Source organism: Struthio camelus, chromosome 2 (assembly GCF_040807025.1).
Source record: "Struthio camelus isolate bStrCam1 chromosome 2, bStrCam1.hap1, whole genome shotgun sequence".
Lineage (NCBI taxonomy): Eukaryota > Metazoa > Chordata > Aves > Struthioniformes > Struthionidae > Struthio > Struthio camelus.
In genome coordinates, this window is record NC_090943.1 from 141,024,067 (window position 1) to 141,039,879 (window position 15,813).

General features: G+C 37.3%; 1 protein-coding gene across 3 annotated transcripts in view; it reads left to right on the forward strand.

Moving 5' to 3' along the window:
* Window positions 1-15,813, forward strand: part of PRKDC (protein kinase, DNA-activated, catalytic subunit) — an 86,456-nt gene that overhangs the window by 4,866 nt on the left and 65,777 nt on the right. For all 3 annotated transcript variants that reach the window (XM_068932753.1, XM_068932754.1, XM_068932755.1), the window contains exons 7-24: window positions 678-777; window positions 1,314-1,369; window positions 1,460-1,490; window positions 2,447-2,604; window positions 2,823-2,969; window positions 5,198-5,362; window positions 6,380-6,548; window positions 7,578-7,627; window positions 8,228-8,365; window positions 8,674-8,823; window positions 9,288-9,403; window positions 10,150-10,309; window positions 11,302-11,388; window positions 11,763-11,882; window positions 12,258-12,417; window positions 12,865-12,968; window positions 14,039-14,129; window positions 15,512-15,675. In XM_068932753.1, the coding sequence (XP_068788854.1) occupies window positions 678-777; window positions 1,314-1,369; window positions 1,460-1,490; window positions 2,447-2,604; window positions 2,823-2,969; window positions 5,198-5,362; window positions 6,380-6,548; window positions 7,578-7,627; window positions 8,228-8,365; window positions 8,674-8,823; window positions 9,288-9,403; window positions 10,150-10,309; window positions 11,302-11,388; window positions 11,763-11,882; window positions 12,258-12,417; window positions 12,865-12,968; window positions 14,039-14,129; window positions 15,512-15,675 (2,166 nt within the window). The remainder of the gene's footprint in view (window positions 1-677; window positions 778-1,313; window positions 1,370-1,459; window positions 1,491-2,446; window positions 2,605-2,822; window positions 2,970-5,197; window positions 5,363-6,379; window positions 6,549-7,577; window positions 7,628-8,227; window positions 8,366-8,673; window positions 8,824-9,287; window positions 9,404-10,149; window positions 10,310-11,301; window positions 11,389-11,762; window positions 11,883-12,257; window positions 12,418-12,864; window positions 12,969-14,038; window positions 14,130-15,511; window positions 15,676-15,813) is intronic.

Consider the following 15,813-nt stretch of genomic DNA (forward strand, 5'->3'; position numbering starts at 1 on the left):
CTGACTCTTAATATTGCTTTGTTTTTTTTCCTTGCTGTGTGTAGTGCTGTTTGTTAGAAGACTATTGCAACTAGTGCGATTTGTAGAGGTTTAAATGGACGATCATAAATGCTTTCTCAATGACTGTTAAGGTTTATGTTTTCTGATTCTAATAGAGAAGTTGTCAAAGTAAAAATTTTAGGCCTTCAGTGACAGCCCAGTAGCCGATTTACTGTGTGAAAAGATAACACGAGATGATTGCAGCAGCCCAAGCAAAATTATATTGCTTTTCACTGGTAATTCCTGATTTTGGCTCTGCTAGCTGCAAAATCCTTTTTCCCTTCAAGGAACTAACACAGCTCTGCCTAATTTTACTTTCCTGTATTCAATGTTTTTGAGAGATTAGTGCGCGCTATCTAAATTTTGCTGTGATTAGTTGTGGGGGAGCATATTCTGTGCTGGCCAAAGGAATTCTCATACTTCTGTAGTTAAAAACTTTCCCAAATGATATTACGTCTCTGAGCAGTGCATGTTTCTGTAAACTTAAGTCCATAGAAGTGGGTGGTACTGGGGGCACTGGCCTAACTGTATTTATTTGGAATATGATTCTTATCTACATTTGTAGGAACTGGGAAGCCTTAGTGTAAATCTATGTTAGCTTGAGGTTAATATTTTTTTTCCAATTCCTGCTTTTGTAGATGACATCAACTACAAGGGTACCAAAACTACCTATTGTAGCCGGCTGTCTGAGGGGACTGGCTGCACTCATGTACAACTTTACCAAATCTGAGGATGAAGGTGTGTTATTTTTCCGTGTGAGATGCAGTTACACAGTTTGGTATGTTTTAATGGTTATACAGCCCACAAGCAGCACAATTTCTAGTTGTGTACTCTGGATGAGAATTTCCCCACTGGTAGAAGATTTATTTTGGAAGGCCTATCCAGCTGCATGAACCCCTGTAATCTGCCTTTGTTGGGGATGGCTTGATCAGTGGATTTCTGTATGTAAAGGTTTGAAGTACTATTTTCTAACCAGAGAGTGGGTAACTGTGAGAGCCACGTTGAAACTGGAATGCGTTTATACAAAGATATGCTTTCCGTAGCAAAGACACATCTGTTAAAACATGGCTATTCAGAAAAGTCAATGAATATAGATGTAGATTGTTTCTAATTTAAAAGCATTTCTGAAAAAAATGTCTCTGCCTTTTTAAATGGAATGTTTAAGACTTCCAGATGTTGTTTATTCATAGCAGGCTTTGGATAAATGTATCTTTTTCTTCACTCTAGCTCTTGTGTCTCAGTAATGAAATACTCTTTGTTGGATTGTTCCACAGATCCTCAGACTTCAAAGGAGATTTTCGATTTTGCAATGAAAGCAATCAGGCCACAGGTAGATCTTCCACATGTTAATTGATCTGCATAAATTAATTAGCCTTACTGAAGAATGAATCACAAATGACAAACGTTTTTGATATTACAGATTGATCAGAAGCGATACGCAGTACAACTAGGTAAGATTGTCGGTTATTTCAGTTCATGCTGCGGTGAAGCGGCGGCGTCTTTTGGCTGGAGATGTTCTCTACCGGCGCTTTTGAGATGGACCTAGTATTCAGTCGTCTAAGCTGATAGGGGAGCAAAGCTGGTTGCTTTAAGTTGGAATCTAAAGAGCTAAACAAGTATTTGTTAAATAACGTCTAATTGGCTTATGAGCAGAAGTATTGCATTTGAGGCCGTTTGCCCCTCTCTGGGGTGAGTACAAAGCCCTGGTATGAGAAAGGTATCGTGAGAGGAATAGAAAGAAAAAATTAGGAGAAAACAGAAGACAGTGGCTTGGGTTAAAGAAAAATAGAGAAAGGGAATTTAATTGATAAAAGGAGAGGGAACAAAACAAGTCCATCGTGAGAAATAGAAACTAGCCTGTGAAATGCAAGAACTTTTTAGTTTGGACACTAGGCCCGTAGCAACTGTGAAGTGTAAAACCCTCTTTAAAGATAGTCTGACTAAATACAAATTCTAATTTCTGAAGGATCTTGAAATTTCATCTGTGCTTAAATCTGAGACTGTGTTATTACCTGTATTCCCAACTCTTTGCCTGTCTGCATTGCAGTTTGGAGGAGACGGGACTTGGACATGTGTCCTGACCACAGAAAAACAAATTCTTGTAAATAGTACAATCAAGTATTCTGATTCGTAACCATTGGGTTCCCTCTCTTTTTTTCACTGATAACATGAATAACTTCATAAAGCAGTCGTACTTTCCATAATTGCATACGTGAAGAAAGTGGTTCTTGGAGGGTTGCTTTTATGCCTAAGTTTTTAATGTTTGGATAGTGATACTATAATGGTTAGTAAAATTTTATATACGTTTTGTAACTTCTAGTCAGCCTAATATTGACTTTATAGCCTGGTCAGTTGAAAGTGGAACATAGAAATCTGAGTTTTAATGAGAAATGTTTTTGAATTGCAGCTGGTTTACAGTTGTTCGGCAGGCATGCTGCTCAGTTTGGTACCTTTCTCCTGGACAGCTATGTCTCACTGTTTGAAACAATGTGCAAATGGTGCGGCCATACAAATCAAGAGCTGAAGAAAGCAGGTCATTCTGCCTTAGATTCATTTCTTAAGCAGGTATTGTGACTCTACTGGGACCTCTGAGATTAATGCAAAGTTAAATTTCTCAAAATAGTGGAGATATTTAGTGCTTGGAATTTCAGTGAATCTGTTTAATAATTTTTCTGTTTCAAAGGCCTCATGTTATGAGCTAGGTATTCTTTAAGACTAATGTGGGGTGAGGGAGCTGTTTCCTGGTTTCTGGAAATCCTGAAATGTTTGTATCTGCTCTACAGATTTCTTTAATGGTAGCTAAGGATGCAGAGCTACACAAGAGCAAATTGCAGTTCTTCATGGACCAGTTCTATGGAATCATCAGAAGAATGGATTCAAGCAACAGAGAGTTGTCCATTGCCATTCACGGATATGGGCTTTTTGCAGCAGTACGTGCAGGAAACTTATTCTGATAAAGCAGCACTTTTTTTTTTTTTTTTTTTTTGGTAGCATTCATGCTATAAAGCATGAATGGATTTAGAGTTAGGATTCATGCCGTTCATTTTACAAATTAACACAGCTTGTTATGTAGGTAGTGCTTCTGTTTCTGGATTAAGTATTGAAATGAATCATCTGCATTGTAAAATTTGTTGTGGTTCAAAGTTACTGAAATGTCTCCCAAATTTACTGGGAGCACTTGCAGAGTTGAGTGCTGAGGTTATTTCTGTTTGTACTCTAGCTCTGAAGCGCAAAAACCGGGGGCTCCATATATCACTGTCACGAAATTTCAGGATGTTCTTGAAGGTATAGACGATATCTCACTAGCTCTCTGCATTCCGGATGCCAATACGATGGCAATGCAGATGGCAATCCAGGCCAGTTCTGTTCAGGAAGCAGTTCAGATGTGTTTTCTACAGAGCAGGATTCCGAATCAGAACAGCCAAAACGGGCTGCTAGCTATAGGACATAAGGAGGTAATCTGCCAAATGACTGCAAATTAAAAAACAAAACTGTTCTTGCATTCTTATGTGGAGGGCAGAGATGCTTGTCAGGAAGCATAGTTAAGTACCAGCTTCCAGTTTTGGTCGGCAATCAATTAAAATGGGTCTATAAAAGTCAACTGTAAAGAAAGCAATAGTGTTTACATACCTGCAGCCTATGTGCTTTATGATGCTCCCTCAACTTTTATATAATGACATGCTAGACGTTTTTTTCTTCTTCAAAAATTAGGTTCTTATTTATTTAGAGAGGATGAGGAAACATTGTGATAGAATAGCTGATTATTAGCTGAATCGTTTCCATTTTGCTGCCATTTGAGCAAAGTTCATTTCTTCTGTAGAATTTTCAACATGTATTGTTGAAACCTACTCTTCCTCTTCCGTGATATGGGCTGGAAAGGAATAGAGTTAAAGATATTGGTTCCAGAAAAAAAATGAACTATTTGAAATTGCTGAATTGAAAAAAAACTTTCCTAAAAATATCACTTATAGAATACATTAAATTAATAAAAATTATGTAGTATAAATATAGAGATAATATAATTCTGCAAACTTGTACAAGAAAAAAAGGGTTTTAGTACTGACGTTCCTATGCATTTTTAATGTGTTAAGGGACATTAATAGTTATTAGCCTAGTTAGACTAAACATTGGCCAAGGTTCAGATGCAAGACCGAGGAGGTGAGAGTCTTGCTGCCACTGCGATTAGTGGCCTTAGACTAGACACAAGTTCAGTGATTGATTCTCTTTCAAGACAGAATCCTTTTACTGTTTAGTTGCTAAAATAAATTAAGTAATACTTAGAGTTTTACAAGTGATAAATGGATCATCTTAATTTTGCCACCCTATTTTTAGTCGACCAGATTCAGCCTTTAGCGTAACTCTTATATTCTGTTGTTATACAAATCAGTCCATTCTTCTGCGTTCGTTCCTACTGTGGTTTTTGCCTGTGACCTTTTTCCTTACTTCTTTTTCCTCTGGTGTGATCTCTTTTTGCCCTAACCAATGCTAAGCACTGCAACGTAAAAATCATTTTACAGAAATCTGAAAGCATTACTACAGACCCTTCTAGGATTGTTTGTGATATCTTCTGCTTGTTCTTTAGCTTCAGAATAGTCTTTTATCCTGCGTTTATACAGAACTTAGCATAATGAAAGTCTTGGTTGAGAATTTGAGCTCCTAGGTGCTGCTAAATGTTAATAGTAGTAGCCTGTGAATGATAATTGGATGCCATTGAAGTAAGCCACTTATTTCTTTGGGCAGTTAGGTCAAAGTATAAGAGAACAATAGCATCGGTAATTTCATATTTAAGGTATTTACAGAAAAAGTCCATACTTGGGTTGGATTTGAGATGCCTTGTGACTGAAAGTTCCAGTACTCTTGTAGTAAATTATAGTGCATCTGTCGGGGTTTATTTTAGTTCATTGCAGATACTTTCTTCTCATACGTGTAGTGAGTAGAATACTTAAAGTATTGGTCAAGACATTCAGTGCCTTTGCAATCTAAACCTTACTTTTAAAGCATGTAAAATTTGTTCGGATGTATTGAGTTCCTGGAAAATGTAAAAAAGATTATTTTTATTGTGGTTTAATGATGATTTGGTTGGATTTTTAGTGTTGCAGCATGTGTTTGCTTGCTTGTGTGAAGTTACCAAGTCAGTATCTTATGTTCTCTCTATAAGCCCTGTAAAGCTATACGTTCTAAGGACGTTGACTACATGTATGTTGAGCTCCTTCAGCGTTGTAAGCAAATGTATCTCACAGAGGCAGAGACAGTAGATGACCATATATATCAGCTACCAAGTTTCCTCCAGTCCATTGCAAGTGTCATATTCCATCTAGATACAGTAAGTGGAGTACTTAAAAGTCAAATCTTTTTATGCATCTAGGGTGTATAAGAATGCAGTAACTGTGAACTTCTCTGTGCTAGAAGACACTTCTTTGTCTGTAGTGTAATGACTTTATGTTCCTAGAGGGTGGGAGAATATGAAAAGAATACTTTGCTAGATTTCATTTGAATAAAGAAAATGCACAAAATTTACTGAATAAAATGCTACAGAGCATTGTAATAAAAATCATGCTAACCAAATGCAAACAGGGTTTTTATTTGTTTTAGAAAAAGCTATTGCTTAAACATAGCCCTACCCTTCTTTTTGTGTGATGTATGTTCAAGGGATCTGTTACTTCACTATATCAAAGACCTCGGATAGTTCTTTTTAAAAGGCTTTGGGGTTTTGGGGGGGGGGGGGTATGTGCTCCCCTTTACTAGAGCTGTGTATGTAATCAGTTTCATCTCTATCTTTGTGTATACAAGTCTTTCTTGTTATGCGAAAAGCTCGCAGAAACAATGGAAGTGGGGGAAGTCGAAGCACTACCCCACCCTGTTACTGCTTTTTCTTTCAGGACTGATACTTAGCCTGTTTTCTGAGGCCTATACTTTGATTTTCCTCAGAAGATGTATTGTATGTGTTCTAATGAGGGCTTTGTGGATCCTGGTTGGAGCTGGGAAGCAAGCTTGGGGTGGAGAAGAGACTTTCACTTACATTCTGTGTTCAGGTCTTTAAGGATGAGTGGATTAGATGGCTGTGTTATTATTAATCAAATTGGCACTTTTCTAACTGGTTCGGCTGAAGCTCTAATCTACTCAGGAGCTGCCTTTCAAAATGTGGTCCAGGAAACAGTCTCTTTTTCTTGATATCTAAGATGTATTCACTTGCCGTGTCTTTTATTGTTCTCAGAGTAGATCATAATGTAAACTCTTCTTACAAAGCTTCTGGATGAAAACATTTTGCATAATTTTGCTTGTTAGTAGGCATAAACCATTGTCTTCGCATGACGTGTATTTTTGCTTTTATTTCTTCTAGATTCCTGAAGTGTACACTCCAGTTCTCGAACGTCTTGTTGTGGTACAGATTGATACCTTTCCACAATACAGTGAAAAAATGCAGTCAGTCTGTTGCAGATCAATAGTAAAGGTATTCCTAGCCCTGACAGGAAAAGGACCAATTCTCTGGAGTTTTATTAGCACTGTAGGTGAGTCTGTTGACTTTGTTTATTTTTCTGAGCTGCTAACTGCTTCTAAGAGAGGCGTGTGGAACAGCCATTTGGGGATAAAAATGAAGCTTTTTCCGTCCTTCAGCTGTAGAGGTTTAGGGTTCTCATTGTGTTATTTTTCAACATCCATTGCTAGTTCACTTAGGGAATGCGTTTAAAACTGCTTTGAATGACAGAGGAGATATGGTTAAGGGCAGGAGAATATGTTTTTGTGGTAATCTGATGTGATTTACAAGCAAGACTCCTGCCTAAAAGGATTGTGGAGAGAAAGGGCTTTTGCAGGAAAACGTGCAGAAATCCGTTCCCTACTCTTTTCTTACTCCTACAGAAAGCCATAGGAACTTGGGGTAGTGTCTTCTCTACCAGAAATACAACCTGTTTATTTTCTGGAACTTAAACAGGGTAAAAGTAAAGATTCCGAATGTGCACAAATACTCAGATTTAGTCCTTCGAATCTAATAATGAATGTGGCAGTATTGATAGCTGGCAGTTCCAGGAGCTTCCAGGGTGCTGGCATTTAATTACAATGAAATTCCAAAATGACTGAATTTTTTCCAGTTATTTACAATGGCTTTTCTCTGCTGCTGTGGTATTTTCGTTGTCTTCCTTGTTTGTGGTTGGGGATGTGGTATGCTCCCAAAGTACTATGTTGGAATGGGGGTCCTAAATCCATGTCTGTGAGAGTCATAGTTAGTTCTTGCCTTTTCTAATATAGGCACTAGGACAATGTGTTGACCATCACTGCATTCAGGAAAAAGTTTCAGCAATATTGACAAAATGTATTAAGAGGCAAGTTCAAAATAATTGACGTGTGAAACATCATAGAGCATTGGCTCTGCTTTTGGTTATGTTTGTCATTTAACAAAGTTTTCCATTCTTTTACCTCTCCCTCATCCTGACAGAATATAGGAAATGGAAGACTGATTTAATTAATTACCGAGGTATAAGTCGTATGGGAGGCTGTGTCTTTTTAAGTCTGTTGAGGCATTTTTTTTTTTTTTCTTTCAGTGCATCAGGGATTAATCAGAATCTTCTCCAAGCCAATCACATTTTCAAAGGTAAAATAACTGTTTAAACGTACTTGTTTATTCTAGATTCCTGAAGTGTTCACTTCAGTTCTTGACCATCTGGTCAAGTAAACAGGGAAAGGCCCAAAGAGCCAAAAATAGTCCTTTGAGAATCACGGCCCAGTTATTAATCTCTTGTCCCTGCTCTCTTGTCAGAATAATGAGGATATTCCTCTTATAAGGAAAGTAACAGGATATATACCTTTGCTCTCTGTAGTTCTTCCTTGCTCAGGTTGTCTGTAACAAAGTAGGTTGTGTCTGTGGTCATACAGCTTTCTTCTGCGTTAATGGGTTTTGCAAACTTTAAAAGGAAGGGAAAAGTTTTACTGAATGTCGGTGTTAAGGCGGGGGGTTTAAAGGTTTTTAATCCTGTGCAGCAGGCTAACTGTAGAGACTCTGCAATAACTGACTGCTGGGAGGAGGAGAACTTTAGAGGCTTCTGAAAGGAGCTGTTTGTTTTGTGTTCTTTTCAGCTTGAAATTGAAAAGCTAGGCATTTCAGGTTTCTACCTACACCAGTAGTTTTACATGTTGTGGCTTGAAACAGCTCGTTACATATACAGCATTTCTGAAAAATACTGTATCCTTTTAGGAATATTTTGGAAAAAAAACTTCTGGATCAGAAGAGTCCCCAGCAGCTGGAGAGGCTGGAGCAGGGAAATGGAAAGTACCAACGTATAAGGACTATCTGTATCTCTTTAGAAGTCTACTGAACTGCGACACAATGAAGGTAAAAGCAGAGTTAAGATGGAAATAGAAGAGGAAAGGCACTGTAATCCTGACTACATCTTATCACTGCTTTTCTAACCCTAGATTTTTTTCCAGAGGGACAGCCTGTCATGCTGTAAAACTGTCTAATGCTTTTAGTTGGATAGTATGGCAATTAAATTAAACAAACCAGGATGAATTTAGGTTTCTATAGCTGAGAAACCTCTAAAGCCTGATTCTCCAAGTCACTCAAAACATACATTGTAAATTCAAGAACCGGTTCTCATTTTTCACTGTTTTGAAACGTGAACTTTTCTCCCTCCTGCAAAGGAATCTGTTTTGGAAGATGAAAACTTTCTTGCTGCAAATTCAGCACTGAAGTCCCTCAGTCGTTTGTTATATGATGAACTTTTAAAATCTGTTTTGAAGATTATTGAGAAATTGGACCTGACTGTTCAGAAGCTGAATGTTAATGAACAGGTGAGACCTGATCACTTGTCTGTTCATTTTTTGCTACCGCAGGGGAGCCAAAATCCCATTGCTTGCTTTGATTTTTGATTTTGTTATGTTTGTATAGCTCCTCATAGTGTCCGTGAATTAAAATTATGATCGGTGAAAATGCTTTACTTCATGTTTCTGGATGTTGCATTGCAGGTAGGAGGTGGAAACAGAAGACATGTACGGAATCTGTTTTTTTAGATTCCCTTCTCTGGCATCTAGAGTGGCTTTAGTCTTGATTATCACTTTTTCTTCTTGTAAGCAAGCATCCCTTATTATTTCTCAGACTTGTTGGTGTGTGAATTATTCCAGTCATCTGCCTGTATCAGGCTAGCGGCCAGAAAAAGAAGAGCAAGTTGCTAATCATATTTTTTGTTTGGATAAAGGTGTAAATGCTTTCTGTGTTGCCATAGATCCAGTATTCTTGCTTCAATATTTATTTTCAGGATGAAGATGAGACTGACAGTGCTTTGGTTGTGCCTACTTCTGACCCTGCTTCAAACCTTCAGCCAGCAAAGCCTACAGACTTTATTGCTTTTATTAATCTAGTGGAATTCTGCAGGTACTAATACATTTTTGTATGTAATTTTGAAGTTATGAAGTGATTGGAAGAAATTTAAAGTATGACTTTTTAAGATGCCTGTTTCTGACTTGTGACCACATATGGCATTTTAAATACATATGGCCTATTGGCTGGAAGACAGTAAAAGTTTTTCAGACCTCTAGATCATGAGTGAGAACATACTAGCTCATCAGCTACGTTTTTTGTCAAAGAGATTTTTTTTTTAAAGGAGACAAGTCATTCGTGTGCATTATTTGATTGTAACCATCTTTTAGTACCCACTGCAAGTTCTGTTATTATACTGCCCGTATATTCCAAATACTTCAGAGACCAGAAATACAGTCTTCATAAAGTAGCATTTGGGCATTAAGTGAAAGGTACAGCATTATTTGTCTGTGACTGCGCAGCTGGTTTTCCATAGCAATGGTTTCCATAGCTGGTTTCCATAGCAATGTTGCAGTCTGTGGAAGTAATGCAATGTGGTATGTGAGCGTGTGTCCGTATGTGTGTGTGCGTCTAAAGTTAGTAACGAGGTGTAATGAGGAAGAAATGGCTTTGCACTGTAAAGCAATATAAAAATCTTCCTACGCTTATCTCACAAGTCATATTATTATCCCCTCAGTATCTTTGGAGATACTCTGTTATAGCAGTGCTTGTCTTTTGTGTACTGACTTGAAATTTGAGAAAAATGATACAAATGTTTTAGGTCACTTTTTTTTTTTAACTGAATGTTTTCTGTTCTATAGAGAGATACTTCCGGAGAAGCATGTTGAATACTTTAACCCTTGGGTTTATTCCTTTGGCTATGAGCTTATTATACATTCAACGAGACTACCTCTTATTAGTGGATTCTACAAACTGCTTTCTGTTGCAATGAAGATTGCAAAGAAAATAAAGTACTTTGAGGTGAGATCTCTTTTCTCAGAGAAGGGTTAATGTTGTGCTAATGATGGTGCACATCTTTTATACAAGCCTTTTACGCATGTATGCGTAATGGAAAATATTTATTGAAACTGCACCCAGTTTGTTTCAAATGTTTATAATATCTATGCCTGTGTAGTTAAAAAAAACACATGGAATGTCAAAATTAGAGCGGAAGCTCAGTTTCTCAAGAGATACCCTCCGTGTGTGACGCTCTTTCCCAAATCCTGAGCTGGAGATGTGTTTGCAGAGCAGACTATAGAGAAGATGTAGCTTGGATACCAGAAACAGTTTAGTCAGAACAGCAAAGATATCTGTGTGGGTTAGCTGGTCAACTTTTCAAGTATACTTGTACTATCCCACTCATTGATTTCCACGGGAAATATGGTGCTCTAGTGATAGATGCACCATTTGTGGTATGGAAGCTATCGTACAGTGAAAGTGCTTCATCACACATAGTGTGTAACCCAAGAGAGAGCTGGGAACTGCTCTTGGCACTGCTGGCAATGCTACCAAGTGAACCAAATGTGGGAATTTATCGGCATGGATGCTTGCATAGATGTTCTTTAGGAGGTGATTTGCTGTGAATTGCTGTTTTCTCATTCCATCTACATTCTGGCCATGTGTCCATCCCATATTAGAGATTTGCTTTTTTTTTTTTTTTGTGGCTTGTTGCATTAAGGGGCAAGGAGGAAGTCTAACCAGTTCAAAGAACTTTTTCGTTCCTGTGCATCTCAGTTACTTCAGGTAATATTAAATGTCTGTATGCCAAAAAGCTGAATCTCAATACACGGTACTAGTGCTAATAAATAGTCTTTGAGAGAACAAATGTGCGTTTTAAGCTTTCATTGATGCAGATTTTATATTAGGACAGTAACATTTATGTTCTGAGTTAAACCTATGCTTCGTATTTGTATACTGTGTATTATTCAGGATAGTTTTTCTAGTAGTACTGACTTGTGGTTTCTGCTTGGTAGGGTGTCAGTCCAAAGAGTCTCAGAAAATGTCCTGAAGACCCAGAAAAAAGTTCTTGCTTTGCCCTGTTTTTAAAGTTTGGAAAAGAGGTGAGTTATTCTGATGGCTATCAATAAGCATAAATGACTCAATCAAAATTACATAATATTGTCTTCTTAGAATCCTTACGCATATGATAGCCATGTTCCAGCTGTTTGAGTTACACAACATAGTAGGATTTTGAGATTTTTTTTGTCTGTTTTTAACTCGATGTCAGTAGAAGCATGTGGGTCACTAACGGATGTAAAATTGAGCAGTAACTTGTGCGTTATACACTTCCTGATAACTGTCTCTAGCTGAATTAAATTTCAGTATTGTTTTTGAATTGCATATTTTACATGCATATTGATATGCAAGTAAAATAGCTGATATCGAGGATTTGTAAGGTTTATGATTTTTCTTGACCTATGTTTCTGAATTTTAGGTTACAGCGAAAATGAAACAGTATAAAGATGAGTTGTTGGCATCCTGTCTGAGTTTTTTGCTCTCTTTACCACCTGACATCATAATGCTTGATATCAAAGCATATATTCCTGCACTGCAGGTAGGTCAAAATGATACACAGCTAACACTGTTTTTCTTTCCCAAAACATGTTCAAAAATTCTGGAACAAAATTAGCATCCTGTCAAGTGAGTAAGATAATCATTAAACTTTGCATTGTTTTGAGTGAAGTAGACTTTTTGGATAAGAGAGTAAGTCACCAGTGTTTGCAGTTGAACTTGATTGACTCTGTTAGTGCCAATGTTGCAATGTAATAAATATCTCCTGTGTAGATTTTGTGAGTGAGGTGTTAAGTAGACAAAAGTGATTAAGAAGGAAGATGTATTGTATGCCCAATGCTTGCAAATATGTTTTTCCTTTTAAATCATAGTAGTTATTAAAAAAGGAAAAACTAACAGTTTTACATTTGACATGTAGAACGCATTTAAGCTGGGCCTTAGCTGCATCCCAATGGCTGATCTGGGATTGGATGCTTTGGAAGACTGGTCAGCTCACATTCCCAAACACATAATGCAACCTTACTACAAGGATGTTCTACCTCTCCTTGATGGTTATTTGAAAAACTCCGCATCCACAGGTATGTACAGGAAAAAAATGTTTAGTCCTGAGGGAAAGAGAAATAAATTTGTCACAGTTGTGCCTAGGGACATGAGTATGCCATACTTTTTGTCTGTATTGTGTGTTCCTTGTGGTTGGAACACTACAATTTATTGTGCATCCAAAAGTTTACCTTTTTCTTAAACTACAATAAATTTACTGCTGCTGAGCAGTCCTGAATTATAGTTATTTCTTAAGTCACTTCTCAATGATTTGTCCTTTGTATCCATAAATCCATATTAGTTTTCACTAATAGAGATTTATTTTCCTTAGTAAGGACTTAAAATGAGAGAAGAGTAATTATCACATCTTGAAATAAAAGTAGAAGGGCAAAAACAGTTTTTTTTTTTCTTAAGAGCTTTGAGTAGGTGCATGAGGTGCAGGTACAATAAATTAATATTAATGTGCTATTTTTCTTGTTTGTCAGTTGAACCCCAGGATAACTGGGAAGTAAGAAAAATTTCTCGAGCAGCCCAGAAGGGATTTAATAAGGTTGTGATACAGCATTTAAGAAGAGCAAAGACTTCATTGGTAAGAGCACTAATTCAGAATTAAATGTGAATTTATCACCTCTCTCTGCCTCCCTTTCTCTCTTTTACATATACGTTTTTCTGAGAGTTATTTGGACGTTAGATCAGTACAATGATCCAGTTCTACAGTATGGCCCAAAAAGCTGTTCAGTGAGCACAGCTGGAAAGGTGTCGTATTTTAGGATGAGAACGGGAATGAAGCAGGAGAAGGGAAAGGGGACTGAAGAAATCTTTGAAGTCTGCACATCAGTGTCACACTGATGTATCATGGAAACAAAAATGTAACTCCCTACACTTAAAATCAGATCCTAGCTTTGCAGTGTTTAGTTTTAAAATAGCGTGTTCTGGAAGTGTAAGGTGTTTTTTGGATAGGTGCATAGTCTTAGAAGTTAAGTATTGCTGGTCATTTTGGCCAATGGCTTCTCAAGCTGCTAGGAAAAAGAATAATGTTATATGTTCCAGTGTGCAAACTAATTTGGAATAAACTTTTTTTTAGGCATGTAACTAATAGTTAATCCTATTTGCATTGTGTATCTTTTTCCAACCTAGTGGTGGTCTTGAAACAAAAAGCATTAATCTTCCATCCCACAAAGGCTCCTAGAGGCTTTTGAAAATCACTTGACTACTTACATGTAGATACAAGTTCTAAACTTTAAATTATTGGATTAAAACAAGTGAAAAGAGAAGTTTTTACTTCAGATTTCTTTCCATTTTATAGACTATGACATCATTCTGTGAGTGTGTAGTATCTGTGATGATAAAACTTTAACCTTTACTTGAGAAACGGCAGCTGAAAGATCCCAAAATATGATGATCCAGAGGGCAAAGGAACTCAGTATGTAAAATACATATACATATGTTAAATGCTTTCCAGTGTTCCCATCTTCTGCTTATTGAATCAAAACTGTTCTATCGTGTGATGCTCTTCCCCTCCCCACAGGTTCTTCGCTCCTCCCTTTCATCCCTGTGTTAAGAAGGACCATAAATCCTGCATTCACTTTGTAACCAAGTCATTTATATGCAGAAGTAACTCTTCCTTTACTGTTTTTATTAATCTCTTGAATTGTTCAGGTTGGTGATCCCTCCTTGGAAGCAGTAAGGACTAGAGTGGCACGGCTTCTTGGATCTTTGGGAGGGCAGATCAACCACAACTTAATTACAGGTAACTGTCCTAAAAATATTTACATGCCTCTGCTCTCTCTCTTGAGAGTTGATTTCAGTGAGGTCTCAACATCACTTTGTGAAAATGCATGAACTTACCAAGATAAGCTAGCTTTTGTTGCTCTTTTCTAAACAGAACTGCTTTCCTTTTACTCTGTTTGGCAGTTCAGGAGGGCAAAGTATTAACTAACTTGCTGTGCAATGGAAAAAGGGCATAGAAATCTTCAACCCATGTTTGGTTAAATGCAAAGCATCGTATGCATCTGAGGATATGGTTTGATTTATTTCCTCCCTGCATCTTCACCCTCTGGCTGCAAAGCCGTTTTAAGACTTTGCCATAGTTTGCATCTCTTGGGCTCCTGTTCATACCTCTTTACTACAATTCTCCTGTAATCCAGTTTTGCAGAACTGCAGCCTGTGAATTCCTATGTAAATCTTCGTAAGCCTACTTACTGACTTGAGTTTAAGGGTGTGCTGTAGGTCCAAATATTAGTGCTCCATTTGGGTACCTCCTCAGAAAAACTTGTTTTCTGTTCTGTGCATAAGCGTTATAATTATATTATTAAATACTAGAAAATGTAACTAACAGAAGAATGGAAAAGCATACTGTGAATACCGGACCATGAGCTTTAAAGGGATGAGTTCAACTCAAAATTTAGTCTATCTAAAAATTAATTTAGTTATATAAAAGCTTTATTCCTTCTTTTACTGCTTACATTAGGTTTTTCTGTTTTTACAATCACTTCTTTTTCCGCCAAATACTTCTCTGCTGCTTATTCAGAAATAGTCAGGGAAAGTAACATGTTATTCCTTGGAAATGAAGTAAGAATCGTAGTCAGACTTTCTTAACAAATATGGGAATATAGGGAGGGAAGGGAGTAAGTATGGCAGTTCCCTTAAGGTATAGGCCTTGAAGTAGTGGTTCTCTCTGCAGCTGCAGGGTTCCGTATGTTGGATCTGCTTGTCTGAGCTGACCTTCAAGTGTTGTTTATAATAGTCGAAGTCAAAACTAATATATTGGACGTTGCAGAAAAGTGTTTTAAATCAAGTGCAGTTCAATGCCTTTTGACTTTGTAATCATCTCCAAACTTGTTTCTATTGAAATTCAGGCTGTGGCAGCCTGAAAAGTTGACTGCAAGTATTTTTTCCATGGGATGGCTGAACATCTATTTGGCTATACAAATAAAACCAGCCCTCTAGATACTTCTGGTGCTTGTAACATCCAATAATTTATATGGCATTAATGTTTTCTGACAGTTCAACTGAAGTTGGAGGAATACAGATTTTTTGACTAAGCTGTGGACGTATTTGTTTTGGGTGTGCATTGCATTTATATGCTAAATAAAGCTTATTTTTGGTTTTGATCTTTTTCAAATGCATTAGCTACCTCTGCAGAAGAGATGATGAAGAAATGTGTATCCTGGGACACTGAGAAGCGTCTGAGCTTTGCTGTACCATTTGCAGATATGAAGCCAGTCATCTACTTGGATTTATTCTTACCTCGTGTGACTGAATTGGCTCTTTCTGCTAGTGACAGACAAGCAAAAGTATTGATGTGATTTTTTTTGCATCTTTGTTTATGCTACCTGATAAATACTACATAAAATAATATCTTCCTTGTTAAGAAAGAGCTGTTTTAACTAAATCACAGGTGGCTATGTGCTTCTTCGGTGCTCTTTCATAAT